Below are 20,849 nucleotides of genomic sequence, written 5' to 3' on the forward strand. Positions count from 1 at the left end.
ATGGGAGGGTGTGTCTTCTGTCTCAGGGACAGTTCAGAGATCCGACAATATTCAGTTTTACGCAGAGTATCTCACATGCCTGAACCTAATATTAATGAAACTTAAAATGTTTTGGTACATTGTCAACATCATATTTGAACATGTCTGAAGAAATTAACACACTTCAGGAAAAGAGAGAGTATGCTGCATTAATAAAATCTGATGATGCGTAACATTTGTTTGAATTAGTTAAGGACCTTCAAAAAAGAAAATATCATACCAAGATGGTTTCACTTGTTAATTATACCAAATTCTTAAGGAAGAAGTAATACCAACTCTACACAATCTCTTCGGGGAAATAAAAGAGGAAGGAATACTCCCTAATTCATTCTATGACGCCAGCATTACCCCAAGAACAGAACCAAAGACATTATAAGAAAACTACAGATCAATTTCTCACATTAACATAGACACAAAATCCTTAATAAATATTAGCAGACTGAGTCATGATCAAGTGGGGTTCACCCTAGAAATGCGAGGCTGGTTCAACATTCATAAATCAATCAATGTAATTATATTAACAAGACTAAGAAAAATATGATCATATCAACAAATGCAGAAAAAGCATTACACAAAATATAACAACCATTCATGATAAAAACTCTAAAAATACTAGAAATAGAAGGGAATTTATTTTACCTAATATAAGAAATACACAAAAACCCAAAAGTTGACATCATACTTAATGGGGAGAGACTGAAAACTTTCCCCTAAGATCATGAAAAAGGAACAAGGCAAGAATGTCTCTCTCCCTTCTTGTCTTCAACACTGTACTGGAAGTTCAATAGCCAGTGCAATAAGGCAAGAAAAAGAAACAAAAGGTGTACAGATTGGAAAGGAAGAAATAAAACTGTTTCTGCTGATGACATGATTGTCTGTATAGAGAACTCCAGAGTCTACAACAAAATCTCTTGGAACTAATATGCAAGCTTAGCAAGGTCTCAGGCTACAAACTCAATATCCAAAAGTTAATTGCTTTCCTATAAACCCAAGAACGAGCAACTGGAATCTGTAACAAACAAACAAATTTAAAATGGAAGAAGAAGAAGAAAAAGAAAAAGAAAGAGAAGGCAGAAGTGGTGAAAGGACAGGAGGCGGAAGAGGTGGAGGAGGAGGAGGAGGGAAAAAGAAAGACAAGGACAAGAACAGTACAAATCTAAAAACAAACAATCAATCAAAACAAAACAAAAACCTGTGTAGGATCTATATGCAGACAACTACAAACCACTAATGAAATATATTTAAAATCTAATAATGAAGACACATTCCATGCTTATGGATTGAAAGCCCGAGTAGCATTAAAATGTCAAGCCCTCCAGACCTGATCTACAGCTACAACACAGCCCCAACCACAACCCCAACAAGCTTCTTTGGTAGAATCAACAAACTGATGGAAAGACAAAGGTACTGTAACAGCGAAAACAATTCGGAAAAGAATCAAGTTGCAAGACTTGATTTCATGACCTATAAAGCTATATTAACCAGGACACTGTGGTATTGACCAGGAAACAAACCCTTAGGTTATGTTATTTGTATTTTATCACGATAAAAAAAATTTGAAAGAGAGAGATAACCCTCCTTGGCCATGGCAGCACACGGCCTTGGGGGTGAGGTGGAGAGCAGCTCTATAAGCAGATATTCAGGACTGAGAGTAAATTGTGCTTTCGGAGCCCAGAGGCAGGCTTGGCTGTCCTGGCCACAGGGCCCCTGAGTGGGTGAGAGAGCTTGTCTGGGCTGCCTGCCTTTGTCACTCAGGGGCCCTGCATCTTTCATGCCTGCGCGTGCCCCATGTCCCACTGGTAAGGAGTGCCCGCCTCACGTGGCTCTGAGGGCCAGGGAGTGTGCTCGCGGAGATGCCAGGCACATCATAGATGTGAAACCCTCGCTTTCCACGTGATCACGCTTGTAGGCTCGCCCTGAGGTTTACACTACAGGGCGACCCAGTTGTGCCTAAGGCCCTACGGAGTATGTGTCTCCCCCAACAGGGGGCCTGAAGTCCCTGACGCGGGTGCACAGTGGCTGTTCCGGTGGACGCCCTGGTTTACTCAGTCACTGGCACCAGCACAGAGAGACAACCAGTGTGGGAGCGTCCCCTCATCAGGACTCACCAAGCCCTGCCGGACACCCCTTTGGCTGTTTTTGCCGTGACAGCAACAGCGCCACTTGTCCCCTCTCACCTGTTCTTTCCGTGAGGTGCTGCTCACCGGGGCCCCACGATGAGCCAGCCCTGTGTGTCCCATAGTGGCGGACGTGGAGGGCTTGCTAAAATATGGGGAACACTGTAGCTCTTTCACTTGTAAAAATCTTAATCCGTACCAATATGCTACACCCAGAAACCTAAATTTACTTGAATATATACATATAAGTGAATATTTAGAACTTTATCAAAAGCTTAGGATTATTATTGCTGCCAATTCTGACTGGATGTATTTTAAAAGTATCATGCATAATTAAATACATTGTTTTTCAATCCACATCAAGATATTGAAAAGCAAAATTTTTAAAAATCCTCACCCAACAACATTTTTCATTGCTTTTACAGAGAAAGAGAGGGAGAGAAAGATCAATGAGAGAGAGAGAGAAGTATTGATTGGGTGCCTCCTGTATACCCCTGGACCTGGGATTGAACCCACAACCTAGGTATGTTCCCAAACCAGAAACTGAACCTACAGCCTTTTGGTTACGGGACAACACTCCAACCCCCCGAGCAACCCAGCCAGGGTTGAAAAGCAAATTTAATATTATAGGAAGTTTCTATTTTGTTGATGCTATAAACTGGTTGAATTGTTCACAAACATTCCTAAGTGCTTTTGAGATTAATTATTCTTGTCAGTAGCTCCTCACAGACATCTGTAAAAATGGAATTGCTGGCTCTGACAATGAGGTCAACAGATGATCTCTCTCTTCCCAGCTTTTGCTAACTTCTAAAGTACATTAGATGAAAATTAGGAAAAATGTTATATTAAAAAGAAGCAAATATTAACTGCAACACAACAAAGAAAAATATATTCTTGTATACTCTTGTATATAATATAATCTTCTAGCAAGTCCTCATTACATCTTTGATTCTCCATTCTGGCCAGAGGTGTAAGTCCCCTTATTATTGTTTAAATTCTCTAGATTCAGATACAGCATTCCCTCACTTATCACGGGTATTATGTTACAGACCCCCCTGTGAAGTAGGAACCTTACATTTATTCTACATTCTTAAACCTACGTAACTTTAACAACATACGTATACAGTACTGCAAAATCTCGCAATATAGGGAAAAATCCGCAATACATAAATATAATATTTTGAAAAATCCTGCAATACAGTGAAATCGCAATAAGTGAACCGTGATATAGAGAGGGACTACTGTACTGTACATATGATAGGGGTATCTTTTTTTTGAAGATTTAGTAGAAACTGGGCTTACTGGTTGTGTGTGTGTGTGTGTGACTACATTTTAAACAATGAATTCCTTTTTTAATGGTTAAAATTCTGTTTATTTTTGAGTAAGTTTTGGAGAAATATTTATATTTAACTTGTGAAATATATTTAGCCCTGGCTGGTGTGGCTTGGTGAATTGAGTGCCAGCCTGCAAACCGAGGGGTTGCTGGTTCGATTCCCATTTCGGGGTGTGTGCCTGGGCTTGGGGTGCGGGAGAGGCAACTACACATTGATGTTTCTCTCCCTCTCTTTCTCTCTCCCTTCCCCTCTCCCTAAAAATAAATAAATGAAATCCTGAAAAGTATATTTAAAATATATATATTTATATTTTGTTAGAAAACTGTCCATTTTGTTTCAAACATATTGGCGTAACATTGTTCATGTACTAAAATTCTGTCCTTTCCCTTTTCCTTTCTTGGATGCCCCAAACCTACATCCTCTCGGAGGATTTTGGAAGTTTGTCTCACTACAGTGAAATTACAATTTCAAATTAGGTTTTCATGATTGTTAATGTGATTGAACATCTTTTAAAATGTTCATTGGTGATTTGTTAGTTGCCTATTCTAGCCTTTGACAATTTTCTACTAGATTGTCTTAAAAAATTTTTGGTTAGGAGAAAGTATTTGTAGATTATCTATCTTCACTTAGCTTTTTCTGAAGTTATGATTTGTCTGAATGAATATTTTGTTTTATTTATCCTGTTTGAGATTAAGAATCTGTAGTCTTTCATCATTCTGAAAAAATTTCAGGCACTATTTCTTCAAATATTGTTTTTCCTCTTCTTCCGGAATTCCTACTTGACATGGTACCCAGTCACTGGCTGATTTTATTATCCATGTCCTTATTAAGCTCTTTGATACCCAACAGTTACTCCCAACCTCCTTCTCCCTGGCAGGCTTCCTACCAGAGAGGCTGAAAATGTTGTCTGCTCACTTTGTCACATTTCCTTGCGCCTGGAGTGACCATGTGATAGAGTAATGCCAATGAGCTGGAGGGATTCTGAGAAGTCTTCTGATTTCCTTATCAAAGGAGGAGGATGTGAGACACTTATTCTACCCCTTATCCCTCCTTCCTGTCCTACAAAAGGGAGTGATGTGTGGAGCTTGGCAGCCACATTCAGCCACAGAAGAACAAGCAACCAAGGAGGAGAGAAGAGCCAGCAGGTCAGAGACGGGGGAGTCTAGAGAAGAGGTGCTTTGGGTCCTGGCTTCAACACCGAGCTGGGCCTGAAACCACTTCTGGATTTCTTTTCTTTCTTAAAAAAAAAATAACATCTTTATGGTTTAAGCAACTGTTAGTTGGGCTTTCCATTTCTTGAAGTTGAATACATACTAACTCATAAAACCTCTCTGTTGTATTTTCCATTTTTTAATGTTTCTTTTATGTTCTGGGGAATTTCCTTAGCTCTATTTTCCAGTTCTCTTCTTCTGTATCTAATCAGGTTTTCAACCCAACTGGTATTTTTAATTCCTAATTTCCATGGCTGTAAGTTTTATTTGATTATTTTTCCAAATCTTTTAAAATAATAGCATGCTCCTTCCTTTTGAGTTCTATTCCTTTGATCTCTTTAATATGTTTAAACATAGTCTTTTGTAGTCTCTTTTTCACTGTTTTATTATCTCTAGTTCTGGGAGATGATCCTCTTGTTTGTTGCGTCTGCTGACAGCTCAAATAGATCATTTTTTTGGAGTGTTCTGTAATTTGGGCTTGTGAGCATCTCCGGCAATCAGCAGACTACTAACCAAGGAGCTTCCTGCACCAGAGATACAAGAGTATAAAGAGGGGCCTCTTGCAGCACAAATATTACAAATTTGGGCCCCAAACCTCACCTGGCTGTTTTCTTTACTCATAGGGGAAAAACAAACTTCCTCATCACCTCCCTGGACTGGCAGGTGGGGTTTTTAATATCCTCTTTTACCAGGAAGAGATGCATTCTGTGAGCCTCGGTTTCGTGCAGGTGTCTCAGTAGCAATGCTCTCATTTGGGGTGGGTACAAAATAGTACCCATTATTGCAGCCCACGACCAGCGCCCCAGCCCCAGCTGTGGGGTCTGACAGTGTGAGCTCTGGCCACGTGGCTCCGGTTCTTACTTCTTTTTAAATTTCTGGCACCTGGTTCTTCCCCACTCTTTCTTCAGATTTCTAGGTGACTTGAACAAGAGGGCTTTAACGACAATTCAGTTCATTGTGTTTCCAGAATGGAAATATATCCACAACGAATCGTAACTGAAGAAACTCAAAATCAGATGTGGTCTGACCAACTGGATAATTTTATATTAGAGAATCATCAGTAACACATCTTCAGCAAATGAATTTCTATGTTCTGTAAGACATTGTTAGTAGATGGCATAGAACTCTTCCTTAATGAATCAGACTAATGTATAAGGACACAAAATAGCATACTTACCAGGCTGGGTTTAATGCCTACACTTTCCGCTGCTTCAAATGCCAACAAGAGGTTCCTTTTCTAAGTTGAAAATACAAAGAGACTGAAATTACCAACTAAAAATATATAGTTTTTGCTAAGAAAGAACACCAATGGACACTCCCATATAGAAAATCTACAGAACACTTAAACATTTAAGTCAAATACACAAACAATGGTCTCAGTAGAAGAAAACAATTGACAGGTTACAATTGTCAGTAAAAACAATATACTGACTCTTGACTATCAAAGATAAATTTTTGTTATTTTTTTAAATTTTATTTTTATTGTTTTTCTGTTACAATTGTCCCACTTTTTCCCTCGTTGCTACCCCCCACCCAACCCACCCATTGTTTTTTACTTTGTCTAGATATAAGACATATACTTCTGCTGTGTATCAACAGTTGTTTGTTTAATCATGATGCTATATCCAAAAATTATCAATGTAATATGCGCACATAATCAAATGAAAAACCGCCCCTCCCCCGACCCTGGGTCGTGGGGAGAACCACTCGCTTCTCTCCCTGGTTCCGCAGGCAGCCAGCCTCCGTCTCTCTGCAGCAGCTGCACGCCATGGTGTCTTGGTTTCTAAACTCTACCTGCTAGAGCCCTCCCAGAATGAGGGCTCCGGGATCATGCCCCCCTCTCTTCTCTTCCTTAGAGCCTCGTGGTCATTTTAGTCCTTTAACTAGTTGTGTTTGTGACTTTAAATAATACCCGACATCTCCGTTTCTTGTCCCATTGATTATGAACAGTACTTCCTGACTCCACTGCATGTGATAAGGAAGAAGTCCCCCTCATCTTTCCTCCACCTTGTCAAGTTTTACTTTTAAATTATTAAAATCTAAAACCCTTCCTTTTCTACAACCACATCTAAGTCTTCTGTCTGCTCTTAATAGGACAATTCTGAAAATGAACAGCATTTACGAAGCAGCACACGGTGACGACACTTTCCTCCCTGTAGTTCATCATGATGCCGGGCCACTGAAACACCCCCTTCCCGAGGACGTTCCTCCTCATGACTGCTCTGCATCACTGCTCTGTGAAGCCCTTCAGCTCCAGCGTCCGCATAACACCCCTGCTCCCCTGGCGGAGGCCCGTGGGTCTCCTCCTTAGGAACCTATGTGGGAGACAGACACTTTCTGGAAGCATTCCTATACGAAATTTCTTTTGTGCCATCACCCTTGGTTAATAATTTCAGGTTGAAAATAATTTTCCCTAGAATTTGAAAGATACTGCTCCCTAATCATTTATCCTTAATTTGTTGCTTCTTTTTGAGACTCTGGTTGTTTGCTGATGTTTCTTCATCTGAATACATTTAAGAATCATTTGGCCATGCTTGCTCCCCTCATAATTTATATGAGAGCCATTAGGATTATATTAAAATTTAATTAGGTTAGTAAATTAAGTATACTTGGGAGCCAAATGTTTCTGTACATATCCATGTTTTAGGTTCCTCAGTAAATTTTGTTACTTTGCCCATTTAGATTTTATACATAATTTAATACATTTTTCCACCCCCGCCGGGGCTTCCAGCCTCTGTCCTTGCCAGCACGCCCAGTGCCTGAAGATTAAAGGGTTTGTCCTGATACTGAAGCAAACTCTCAGCTCTCGGCTCCAGGTCGTGGAGCATCTCCAAGCCACGGCCACGCACGTTTTCCTCTCGACTGTGGCCAAGGTCTTGCAAAGCTGGTCATCTGCAGTCATCGTGCCTGTGCCGCCAGCCCTCTCCTTCCAAGTTCAGGGGAGTTAATGGGGTGAACTGGAAACCTTCGCTGTTTCCATGACCGTACTCTCTGCTCTGTTGACAGAGGAGCTGTGAATCAGCTCCTGGCACCCTTTAATTTAGCCCAAAGTATGCGCTGCAAATCTGTTTTGGTGCTAAGGAAGCCTTTGTCCGTATTTTTAAAGTCCTTCTGGTTAGTTTTGGGAAGGAGGGGTTTTATACGCCACTTTTTAGGCTATCATTATTTTAGAAGTCAAGATACAAATTTTTTTATAGCTTTTGGTATGTAAAGCAAAATTGCATTCTAAAATGTTATACCAATTTTTAATTCCAGCAATAATGTATGTGTCCATTTTCTCATACCTTGACTTGCACAGAATATTATGGTTTTCAAGTCTCTACCAAATATGGCAGGCCAAAAATAATATTTTATTGTTTTAACGTGTATTCTTTAGTTGCTGGTAAGGTCTAAGAAAAAGGCATTTCTAAACCCAAGGTTTTATACAGAATTCCCTCAAGATCCTTCTAGCCTGATTCTGATGAAACTGCTGTTGTTTTCTAGACACAGATTCAACAGAGAAGAAATGGTTCACGGTGAAAAACTGTCTCAAAACGCTCTGAAGCGATGTGCAGCACAACACGGAACGTTAGGGAGCTGGCTCTTGGTGAACAAACATGAGTCTCGTCCATCCTGGCAGCAGAAGGACGGTATCGTTACATCACAGTCCCAGTCCCCATGAGGGGGAGTGAGAGAGAGCCCAGGGCGGAGCTCGGCACCAGCACCTGCAGCGGTGCCCACGGCAGCCAGGCAGGTGTGTGCTGGTTGGTGGCCAAGTGCAGGCTGGGAACCTTCCAGCTCAAGGACCATGAAAGTCCCCAGCCCATGGCAGAACTTGGCCATGGGCCTGGCTAGCAGGGATCTCACCTGGAACTGATGGGAGCAGGAACCCAAGTCCAGCATACTTCATTCTATCACCTGAACCTGTTTAGCGCACATGGACGTTTCACAGGATGACAGATACATCTGCTTTTTAATGAAGAACGCCCAATCCTCCACTGACTGTAATTCACGTCCTCTGACTGTATATCTCTTATACGTCTTAGAAGATATCCTTGTCAGTCCTATTGAAAATTCCCTATTGAATACCAATGTCAAACTCACTTGGTTTAATTATGTCCATCTCAGTAGGAAGAGCTCACGATTTCGGAACTTTCTGGGTTATATCATGCAATTTTTAGATTTTGCTTTGAGTAGGATTTTATAAACACAGTCCTCTTTTTGATGTATTGGTACTCCGCTCAACCCTGAGAGCTCATAGAACAAGGCTCTGTCTAGGCAGGGACTAGACATCACTCACCCTAACAATGTCGAAGGGGTGCGTTTCCCTCCAATTACCTTGTTCCCCTTGAAGCCCGACTTCATGCATGCCACCCTCTCTCACCCCTGTCCTCGGGTGAGGTCACCTCGTGCTGCCTCTCGCACGAGCTGTGTGTTACATTGTGCTGACATGCCACTCTGGACATCTTCATCAGTGACGTTGACACATGAGTTTCTCTGAACACAGTGACTGGAAGCATTGCTCACACACCAGGCAGCGGTGAAAATTCACTCCACCCGAGTTCATCTACACAGGGCAATCTGGAAGCAGGAAGCAGGTGTTCCTGGGGTGGGTGTGGTGAGAGGCAGATGGTAACCAGCAAACAGAGGCCTAGGCTCTAGGATGCAGACCCAACTCTAGCTGACAAGGAGGCTATGAAGCCAGAGGCCTAGAAATGGAAATTCCAGTGATCTGGAGCTGGCTTCTTCACCGCCTCACAGACCCGCAGACGTCCACCATCTGCCCTGATAGAGCATTACCAGTTATGGAGAAGAAACTCAACCCTAGGTATAGAAAACATGGGCCCTGGGACCATGGGGACAATGGAAAGTGAGTCAGCCGTGTGGTCTGCTTGTGCTAATGGATGTCTCCAATGCTGCAGCAGGCCCCTGGACGCTGGCCGTGCCCAGGGTGCGGGGGTCACTGGGTGTGCAGAGCAGGACAGTGCAGCCTCAGTCTTCAGAAGCATGCTCATGACCTCCAAGTGTGAAAGCCAACACTTTAGGCTCATTATTTTCCAAGAGAGCCTTCTTGACTCGAGGACAAAGAGCCCAGGGGTGTCTGCATGACCGCAGACATTTCACATGCTCGGGAAGATACCTGCTTTAGACAATGTGTGTCTAAGGGCCTGGACTTACAGTTGTTACAGTTTTAGTAGGGTCTTCTGATTATTTTGAATTGTTCTATGCCCATTATTTACTCAGTTATCTTGGTAATGTCGTATGGAAAAGGCAGCAACCAAAGAACGGAAAGGGCAGGAAGGGAGCAAACGCAAGGTCGCTGCTGGACTTGGGCTTGGCTGCTCCCCCTGGGCTCCCTTCGCTGGGGCGTCCCCTTTTACCTGAACAAGCACTGGAATCTTCACGGTTTGCTCCATGGTCTTCTCTGTGATTTACAGTAAGAAATATTATTTGGTCTTTGTCCACTGTTCCTGGCACACAGCCTCTAAGACCCTGTCATTTCATATATTAGAGCCATAGGGGAATCTTTTGTTATAATACGTGGTTTTCCTCTTTGGTTCCAGAAATGGCTTCGGAGCGACAGAGGTGAAATGGGTGTCCTTTGGAAAGCCCCAGGACAACTACAGGGGGGGTGGTTGCCAGGGGGAACCAATTGTGTGATTAGAGCATTGGTACATTTAGTCTTGAGGCTTTTAAGTACTGCTTCTATCTGTCCCATCCAACGTAGTAGCCGTATGGCTAATTAAATAAAAAATAATTAAATTAAAAAATTCACAATTTCAGTCACACTTGCCACATTGCTCAAGAATGCATGTGGCCAACAGCTACCGTAGATACAGCACAATTCCATCATTTCATGAAGTTCGCTGAGCACGGACCTGGTCACGGATGACCCCTACCTGTCTTTCCAGCTCTGATTCCCTTGAACGCCAATCTGCTATCCAACTGCTTGCCTGACCTTGCCACCTGTGCCCTTCACAGACATCTTAACAGGATTCAAAACAGAACTTCTCTGTCTGTTGTTTCCAAAAGTTTAATAGCCCTGCCCAGCACCACATAGAAAAGTACTGTGAAATTTTAATACGCTGTCATGGTTAACTTTATGTGTCAACTTGGCTAGGCCATAGTACCCAGAAATTTGGCCACACATTATTCAAGATGTTTCTGCGAAGGTATTTTTAAACTGGTAAGAACAGATACTACACTTGATCTTAGCCAAAGGCTGAGAAGCAATCTGTAAAGGTATTTTTAACACGAGATTAATGTTTACGTCAGTAGACTTTGGGTAGAGCAAAATACTTCTGTAATGTGGGTGGGCCTCATCTCATCAGCAGGTGGCCTTAATTAAAAAAAGACAACTCTCCCCCTAGAAGAGGGGGTTCTGGCAGCACACTGCCTTGACACGTGAACTATCGCATCAGCTCTCTCCTGTGCCTCCAGACTGCCAACCTGCCCCATACTTTTTGAATTTCTCAGTCTCCACAACTGTGTGAGCCAATTCATTAACAGAATTCTTTCTCTATACCTCCCACTGGCTATTTCTCTGGAGAGCCCTAATGGACACTCTAAAAAATTAAATCCCTTTGTTTAGTTATTCTCACCTTCAGTGCCATAACCGTTCTTTGGACTTTCTTATCTTAATGTGGGATAATCAAAATAGAACTTTTAAAGAAACCTATTCCTTCTCCATCTCAGAAAACTGTCCCGTCAAGCCAGACACCTGGAGTCAATGTTGACTTTCACCTTTGATCCTCCCCTACAACCAAGCAGTCACTAAGTCCAGTTGATTCTATACCCAAGACATTATTTTGAATATCCTTCCATTTTTCCATTTATATTACTACTGAGACAGGATAGCAAGAAGCTAGGAAAATTCCTTGGCAAGTGGGATTAGGAACCTGAGAGAGAGAGCTGAACACAGTGGCTGAGCAATTTACAGCCAGGTGCAGATGGTCACCAGGTGGAAGGCCTGGAAGGGGCAGAACTGGGAAACAAGGGCCTGGCCCCAGGGTAACCTCTCTCCCCCGGCCTTTCCTCCCTGGAGACAACATCTGGGCCTCAGTTGTGTTTCAGCTCCAGGCCCAGAGAAGCATCAAAACCAGGTGGGTGACGCCAGGACCAGCTGCAATGACTAAAGAAAGACCACCTGCCCTGTCACTGACCCATCAGAGGAGACCAGGATCCTGACGGGGCACACCTGGAGGATGGATGAATATTCTGCTGGGCCCCTCCCCTGAGACCTCCCCTAAGATCTCTGCCTGCAAGGGAGCGATAAAAGCCTCAGGACAAGGGACCCAACATGGCTGTTCTCTCCCTCTGGGGAGCAGCCGGTGCCATTTCCTCCCCCCCACCCCCACTTCTTTCTTCACAGGCACACATCTCCCAAACTCTAAGGCGGTGGGCAGCTGGCAGCTTGTCCCAGGCTGACCCCCTGAATCTGTCCCCAAGGCCCCTTTTCCCTGAGTTCCCAGTGAGCTCAGGCAGCCCAGCCCAGGCTCCCCTGTTGCTTCTTCTATCCTAGGCCCCTCCTTGTTTCACTGTCCCCAGCTTTAATAATCGGACCCTCATAGTCACCTGGCCTCATGTTGTGCAATCTTTCCTGCATGAAGTCAGGAGCCCACACACTCCAGCTGGCCCCGGACAGACCTGCTCTGGGACAGTCCCCTGGCCAGTAAAACTACCACCCCAGCTGGTAGGGGAAGCCAGAGAAACTAAGTTCTCACAGCGACCATGACCACTGCAGCAGCCTCCCAACCGGCAGCTCCTGTTGCATTGTTTCCTTTCCAATTCTTTTTGTTTCATGGAACAGTGTCTCTCTGCTGCTGGGCCCTTCAGTGACGTCCGTGCATGGAGCAAAAGCAGACTTCCGCTCTCAGAGTCGCACCTGGGGGCCCCGCGGGGCCTGATCCCTCTGCCCCGCCCCCAACCCTGCACTCAGGCCATGACCTGCCTCTCTGGCCTGGACGGCACCACGGGGTCTTCTTGCTCCGGCTGCTTCCCAGCCCTGGAAAGCTCCCCTTAGCTCTGTGCATCGCTGGCCCCTTCTGTTCCTTCTTCAGCCTCGGCTGCAACAGCGCCTCCTCGGGAAGACCTTCTCAGGCCCCTCGTTTGAACAGCGCCCCCCCCACCCCCCCGCGCGGGTCTCGTGGCCCACCCACAGCTCACAACTGTGTGTTGCTATGTTCCGTACAGGTTTCTCACTTGCTGGTTGTGTCTCATGAGAGTGGAGGACACGTCCACATCGCTCCCTGCCGTCTTTATTACGTGCATGAGGCTCGGAGGAGCGCAGGCCACACCTCCAAAGGACACTGTGCAATGTGATTCTGTAGGGTGTTCTGGGTCAGTGTTTGACAAACGAGCCTGCGGGCTGCATCTGACCTGCAGCCTGTTTTTATAAATACAGTTTTATTGCAGCACAGCCTGCCCACGTTGTCCATGACCACTCGGGCGTGCCAATGGTAGACCTGAGCTGTGGCAGAGCCCCCCAGACCCACAGTCTACCATTTCGTCCTTAAGAGAAGTCTGCCAACCCTTGTTACAGGTAACCAGGAAGAAAGGGTCCGTGGATGTGTTACATGTCGGGTTAAGTGGAGTCACACAGGCTTTGGTAAGGAAGGACCTGACGTTCCGACTGCACTGACGGGCCCAGCAAATGTCTACAGTGTGCCATGAGGTACCGTTTGCAGCTTATTTGAGCAGAGAACTCTTTCTGGTGATGTTTGTTGGTTCTTTGAAAACTTTGAAAAAAGGGGGCCAAGGTCTCCACACTATACAGGGGAGATTCTGCTAGGACTTCCTCTGGAAAACGGGTGACAGGAACTTCAGGAAGCTGGCCTTCATGCACTTTTCTAGGTAACACGGGGTCTCTATTGGGCAGGGACACTGAGGAGTCTCTCCTGAGGGTGGGGTTCGTATTGCAGTCACACACACAGTAGTTATCCATGCCTGGCACCAACATCCTCGTTTCTGCTTCAAGTCTCTAAACCCCACCCCACTGGGACGCATTCTAGAGAAGCCCAGGGTGACTGGCAGGGACTTACTTTCTCCTGGCTGTTCAGCTCCTGGTATGGGATGTGAGCGGGCAGGTAGGTGTGGAGGAGAGCACAGAAGGCCAAGCCATCACTCCAGCTGCTGCTGAAATTGGTAATGTCAATGTTCTGTGGGGGGAAAAGCAGCGTTAATTATCCAGTTGTACACGGTCACAGAACAGGAACAAGACTGTGGGAAGATGGGTATCCATCTCTGGGTTTGCTGTAAGGCAAAGAGAGGAAACTACTCAAGTCTGCAGGCAGATTTAATTTTGGTGCCAGGAATAGCCTGGTATTGCCCAAATCTTGAAAAAAAAAGGCTTTGGAGCTCAAAACACTAGGGAATTTCTATCTGCCTCTGGTATATTAAAGACTCGGAGAACCTTATTCTCAAATTAACCCACCTGATTAGCTCTGCCCATCCCAGCATTTCCCAGCTTTACTTAGTCAAGGAAGACTCATCATCACCGTCGTCATCACCAACATCATCAGGTGCAACCCCAATTAGCAACAGCTGGACCGAGACAAAACAAAAAGGCCAGAAAGACCCACGGGCTGCTCTCCTGGCCGCCCCTCTGCCTGCCTCTTCTGCCCACAGCTTGAAGGGCTTCCTAGCAGGAGAAAACCCTGCTGACACACCCAACACGGTGATCCTGAGGTTCGCGGGGGGAGAGGAGCTCCCTCTTCGGGACAGGCAGGGACGCTAGAAGCTACTCAGTAAATCACGGTGGAGAAACCCACATCCAACTTTACATGGCAGCCCGTGGAGAGGGTGGCTCCTGGTGGCCCCAGTGCACCGCCCCCTCCCAGATCAGCACACAGTCCTGCCTGCTGCTTCCTTCCTGACCAGGCTCATCCTGGCAGGGGTTTCCTCCCTGACTCGCAGAGCTGCCACAAATGAAACGCCAGGTCCCAAAGCCGCGGTGGCTGCATAAACGTACTGACACAACCTCGGAGGGGCCGTGCGGGGGCTGCAGAGGTGGTACCATTCAGGGCTGTGTCTGAGCACCTCTGGTTTGGTCAGAGGACTGGGGGAAGTGGGGGGCTTCTTCCGCACTCTCCCCACAGCCACTGGGCGCTGGGAGGCAGTGAGGCCTTCCTCCTCAGAACACCTCATCCTGGGGAGCAGGAAGCCGGCAAAACCAGCCAAGGTGCAGAAAGGTGGTAAGTGGCTGTGTCCAAGTGGCATGCAACACTCCTGCTGCCCTGGCAAGGGGACTAGGGGTCTGCACCAGAAGCCAGGGCACGTTAGAGGGAGGGGCGGCATGAGGAGGAGCAGGGTATGAGGCTCGGCTGGGAGGCGGGAAGGGGATGTTGCGGATTTCTTCTCTAAGTGCGTGTAAAGAAGTTTTTAAGACCATCTGCAGACAGAAATGTGTAATAAAAAATACGGTATAATGTGTTTCCTGTGAGGTTTCCTGGGGGTTTTGGAAGCCAATGGCCTCTAACCTTGTTCAAACATTTCATCTAGACTTCCCTAGCACCAGTCTGAGCCGGCGTGGCCGGAATGACACAGGAAGTCAGATGCTTCAGTTGACAGTAAAGAGACAGGGCAGAGGGCATGGGTCACCTGAAAAACAAGCACGCCAGGAGCCCCAACCCCCTTAGGGTCTTTTCACCAAACCCCTTCTCGCTTCTGGCTGGAGCCCAGGATGACCCTGGTGGCCCCGGGGTTTCCCCAAAGCACCCGCTTTCAGGAACGTGCCCTGTTCTCCAACCGCCGCCACCACACCCACCCAGGGGAGGCTACCGGAGGAAGCGACACACAACCATAACAGCGCCTCTCCTCGGGCGGCAGGACCCAAGCACAACCAGATCTGCGAGCTGCTGAGCATCTGCGTGACACCGATGTCTGAGAAGGACGTTGCTGGGGGGGCCCAGATCAGTTTCAGAGTGAAGGCACAATCGCTGGGGTTCCTGGTAAGCCGACTGTTTAGAATGTTGGCTTCAAAAATGTCTTTTGGTCCAACAGCTATCTGGTGGGGCCTGGAGGCTGCTTTAGAAATGGGGAACACTTTGATTTTCTAGTTTCTGAAAAAAAGCAGAGGAAACCCTGGCTGGTGTGGCTCAATGGACTGAGTTGTTGGCCTGCGACCCCAAAGGTCACAGGTTTGATGCCCAGCCAGGGCACATGTCTGGGTTGTGGGCAAGGTCCCCGATTGGGGGCATGTGAGAGGCAACCAAGTGATGTTTCTTTAAAATAAATAAATAAATAAAAAGGCACAGGAAGCACCAGGTGGGCGCTCGCGGTCTGAGCACTGGAACAAGATGCTGTGCATCGCAGACCCGGGGCCTGGGGCGCAGGGAGCAGCCCAGGCTGCCTGAGGGAATTGGCACTGTGGCTCTTACTGAGATTGGACCCTCTCCCCTCCTTCCTTTGCCCTGTGACCCTGTTTCCAAACCCATCCAAACCCATGGTCCCTGTGATTTTCTGGAAGGAGAGCCAGACTTTCTTTCTGGTTACTGTTCATGTGACCACTGGGCACCTGCATGAACAGGCCCGGCATGGCACCAACCAGGCAGCATCCTTCTGGAAGGCAATGCTGGCAAGTGCAAAAGCATGTCGCATAGAAAGGCCACGTTTAAACAGAGCTAAATGCTCCAGGGTCAAGGTTAAGGTCCTTAAGTAACACTCCTTAAGTGTTGGTGGTAAAGGCAGTGACATCTGTTGAGTATCAGTGGTGTGCCTGTCACTATGCATTTTCTCATTTAATTCTTAGGACAATCACGTAGAGTAAGTGGCCTTGTACTTGGTTTGTGGACAGGAAAGCTGAAGTAAAAGAACTATTGCTGGTATGAGAGTCAGGACCAAGCCCCTGTCCTGTCAGACTTGCCCAGCACACGTCCCGTTTGCTGTGCTTCCTTCTTCTTTCTCTCTCTCTTCCTCCCCCTTCTCTCCCTCTTGCCTTCATTCCTTCACAGATTTACTTGACACCTGAAGCTTAGAAGTCTTGATAAATCTTTTTTTTTAATGAAAACACTTTATACATGTATCTCTTGTAACATGTAGAATATAAAACATCATTTTATCTATACAATTTTCAGCAGCATTTTGAGAGGCCAAATGGACCCCAAGGAGTGCCCAGTATTTTCATTAACTGCCATGTGACTATAGTTTTTGATCTATAAGTATAAATGAGAAATAGGCTGAAATTATTCTCTCAGATGTAAAATCCGGTGAGGTCAAAGCCAGGGCTCAAGGTCAGTGAGAACGACTGAAGGCTGAGGACAGCTCAGACACCCAACGCTTCGGGACAGACGCTGCACAGAGTCGCAGTGGCAGCGCAACCAAGCAAAACCGTACAGAAAAGGAGGCGCTCCCGGTCTGCCCAGGCCATCTAACCCAGCACCTACGGCAAGAAATACTTCTCTTCCTCGTAGCCTGTATTCGCTCCGTTAAAAGATCATGAACTGTTAGGACACTGGCAGAGATGGAGGGCAGCCGGCTGTAATCTGTAATATCACATTCATTCCAAGAACATTACACTATCAAATAAAAACTTTACCCATCTTGCCCTGGCTGCTGTGGCTCAGTGGATTGAGTGTTGGCCTGCGAGCCAAGTGTAGCTGGTTCGATTCCCAGTCAGGGTACATGACTAGGTTGTACATCAGGTCCCCAGTTGGGGGTGCAAGTGAGAGGCAACCACACAGTGATGTTTCTCTCCCTCTCTTTCTCCTTTCCCCTCTCTCTAAAAATAAATAAACAAACAAACAAAGAAATTATTTAAAAAAACCAAAAACCAAAAACTTTACCCTTCTTGCTTCTGCATGGAGCAACCCCAATTCCAGTTCACGGGCGCCATTTGAGAATTTCCATAATTCTGTTTGAACATGAGAGAGTATCAAGAATTCCCAACTCAACACAGCTGGCTGGACAATGAAAACGTGCCCAGCGATGGTACCTCGCACAAGGTGATGGAGACCAACTGCAAAGCCCTGTACAAGTCTCAGTGGCTGCTTGTGTTGCTACCATTACCGTAAAGTGACGGGCTGCTGCTCACTGGGCTGCATCCGGGAGCTGTAAGGTGCACTTCAGTGAGTGAGGGGGCTGGTGAGGAAGCCCAACTTCACACTGCTCGTGTTTTTCACATGGATCAGAATGGGGGTGAGCTGATTCCTGCTGTGTCAGATCTCCCTCTCACATCACTCGCATTGCCGCTCACCCGTGGACCTGCCCCGCCACAGCCTGCGTGGTGTTCTGGACTCTCACCAGCAGCCCCTAGGCAGGCAGCAGAAGCCGAGGTCGGCTGCAGGCAGCCTCACTGAGTGGGAAAAGGGCTACAAGTACTAACGGAGCCTGGCTCCGTTGGGGCCAGCAGACGGGGCCATGTGGACAGCTCAGGGACATGGGCGGCAGCACAGTGTTGTCCGTCCAGGCCCTAGGAGGCTGGTTTCCCTGGACTAGAAAAGCACCCAGGTGGGGTGTGTGGGTCCCAGCCAAGTGGCTACAATCTAGTTCCATCGAGACAGTATAGTGAGAAACTAGGAAAATTCCTTGTCAAGTGGAATAAGGACACTGAGACAGAGCGCCGAGCACAGCGGCTGAGCAGTTTACAGCCGGAGAAACGCCCCAGTGCCCGGCAGCGAGCAAAACCGGGAAACAAGGCCCTCTCTCCCCCGGCCTTTCCTCCCTGGAGACAACATCTGGGCCTCAGTTGTGTTTCAGCTCCAGGCCCAGAAACTCCACAAAACCAGGTGGGCAACGCCAGGACCCGCTGCAATGACTAACGCCTCCCCCTGCCCTGCCCTGTCACTGACCCATCCCTGGAGACCAGGACCCTGACAGCGCACACCTGGAGGACAGATAAATATTCTGCTGAGACCTCCCCTGAGATCCCGGCCTGCAAGAAAAGGATAAAAGCTTCAGGACAAGGACCCAGCATGGGTGTGCTCTCCCCCTGGGGAGCAGCCAGTGTCATTTCCTTTCCTTTCTTCACAGGCATGCATCTCCTGAACTCTAAGGCAGTGGGCTGCTGCAGCTGTGCCAGGCTGAGCCCCTGAATCTGTCCCCAAGGCCCCCTTCTCTGACTTCCCAGTGAGCTCAGGCAGCCCAGCCCAGGCTCCCCTGTTGCTTCTTCTACGCTAAGCCCTTCCTTGCTTCACTGTGCCCAGCTTTAATTAATGTATCCTCACAGTCACCTGGCCTCATGTTGTGCAATCTTTTCTGCACGAAGTCAGGAGCCCACACACTACAACTGGCCCCCGGCAGACCCACTCCGGGCCGGGCCCGTGTCCGGTCACAACACTACAGCCACCAGACAGGCAAAGGAAACCACGGCAGGACGGTACTCATAGGCTCAGAGTGTGGGGGGGGGGGGGGGGAGCCTCGCCGAGCTTGCGGGCAGCGGTCCTCAATGCTCACAGATGCATGCACCCTCTGACTCAGATAACAGCGAGGGAGAATAACACCCCCCACCAAGGGCGTTCATACTATATCTTCCATTTTCCAGTTATTGTTCTGCTGAATCTGAGGAGTTCATCAAAAGAATAATTTAGAGGAAAGTAAAAAACAGCCAAGAGCATTCTACAGGACATGTCTCCAATTATTTTCCTGACGAAAACCAACTAGGATCATTGTTATCCTGGACTGGAGGTTCATAACAAGAAGGGAGCATGAGGAAGATTCTGGGCGCTGACAATACCGTATTTCTAAACCTGGGTGCACTCTTGCATGTTATACCTCAGTTATAAAGGAAGGAAGGAAGGAAGGAAAGAGGGAGGGAGGGAGAGAAAGAAAAGGGAGGAGGGAAAGCAGAAAAGCAGGAGAGACAGACAGACCCACCCGACGGTGCCAGGGGACTGAACTGTGGCTGTTAGAAAGGGTGGAGCATTATGGAATTTATGCACAAGATCTCCTGGGAGGACAAAGCAGAGGGACAGCAAAAAGGAAATTGCTGATTATTTTCCCAAGGGAGATGGTGATTGCTCATTGAAAATGATCTTTAACTTTCTCTAGGATATAAATACTTCAGAGATATTTCTGAGTGAGAGAACGTTCTGGGGGAAGGAAGTCTCAGAAATAAAAATGATAACATTCCCAGCATCTCCAAAACAGGGCAAGTCCCTAGGAGCACGTAGGAGAAAGTTTTGTAAGAGGATTCTGACCTTGGTGCGGCAGAAGGCACTGACAGGAGTGAGTGCCCCAGGGGCTGCACGGGGCTAACGCCCCGTCTACAGTGAGGGTCTGAGAACACTGTCCTGGAAAGGCTGACACTGGAGACAAATAAAGCTCTGCAGGGGGATGAAGAGGCAGCACTCTTCACTGAGACCACTGAGCAGAGCGCAGCAAAACCCAGCCGTCAACGTTTGCTCCCGGGAGGTTCCTTTCATCTGCCTCTGTTGCCTGGAAACGGAACCTCTGGTGCTACAGTACCTGCGGGGAGAGAGCCCAGGGCAGGCGCTGAACAGGACCCTGCCTGCACCCCGAGCCCCGCTGGGCCGGCAGCTGGTGAGCCCCTGCTGCCACCTCTCCCATTCCTCTGCGCTCGCGGGGTTACTCCATTAGACTTCTATGAAGGGGACAACTCTGTGTGCACTGGGAGCAGATGTTTAAAAAAAGTTAAAAAGAAAAAAAGCAAAGCTTCTGGGAAGAAGGCAGGAGACTCAGAAAATGCAGTCCACTTGCTCCCTGGGAAGTAGCTGTCATGGACACAGTGTGACCCAAACATGCTCCCTCCCAGGACCTCTGGGGCTTTTCTTGATAGTTCTTCATAGTCACAGCTGTGGAACCAGACCCAGGTTTTTATTTGGGGGGAAGTATAACAATTTAAAGACCACAGAGAATGAAAGTAACTCACTCTTCACTAAGGTTCAGCATGAGCGGGAAGAATCCTGGCAGGACCAAACATACTTTGAAAGGGTGAGAAAAGATACAGAGCATATGCACACAGAAGCGCGTTCATTTGAAATCTCAGCAAACGCTGTCTACACACCTGTCTCCCAACATGAATCCAGGGCTCATGCCTTGCCCAGGGCAGCTGTCTGCACCTACTCAATTCCAGTATCTGCGTTCTGATCTCAGGCTGTCCGGTAAACCATGCGTAGCCGCGCCCTGCGTACAGCCCGCAAGCCCCCAGCTGTGGGTCCACAGAGACCCACGCTGGACCCGGGCCCCTCTCTGCACAGCTTCCTCCTTCCTGA

At 47.2% G+C, this 20,849-nt stretch overlaps 1 protein-coding gene and 1 pseudogene across 3 annotated transcripts in view; both read right to left on the minus strand.

The window, feature by feature from the left end:
• Positions 1-20,849, minus strand: part of SPECC1 (sperm antigen with calponin homology and coiled-coil domains 1) — a 255,686-nt gene that overhangs the window by 3,463 nt on the left and 231,374 nt on the right. For 2 of the 3 annotated variants that reach the window (XM_090292309.1, XM_090292303.1), the window contains 2 exons: positions 13,722-13,838; positions 5,879-5,938 (listed from right to left, as the gene is read on the minus strand). In XM_090292309.1, the coding sequence (XP_090148435.1) occupies positions 5,879-5,938; positions 13,722-13,838 (177 nt within the window). Of the gene's footprint in view, positions 1-5,878; positions 5,939-13,721; positions 13,839-20,849 lie in introns of those variants that run through there. The other variant, XM_090292308.1, reaches the window with a different exon arrangement.
• Positions 10,783-10,915, minus strand: LOC149997431 (U2 spliceosomal RNA; annotated as a pseudogene).

Source organism: Furipterus horrens, unplaced genomic scaffold (assembly GCF_987537825.1).
Source record: "Furipterus horrens unplaced genomic scaffold, mFurHor1.1.pri manual_scaffold_11, whole genome shotgun sequence".
Lineage (NCBI taxonomy): Eukaryota > Metazoa > Chordata > Mammalia > Chiroptera > Furipteridae > Furipterus > Furipterus horrens.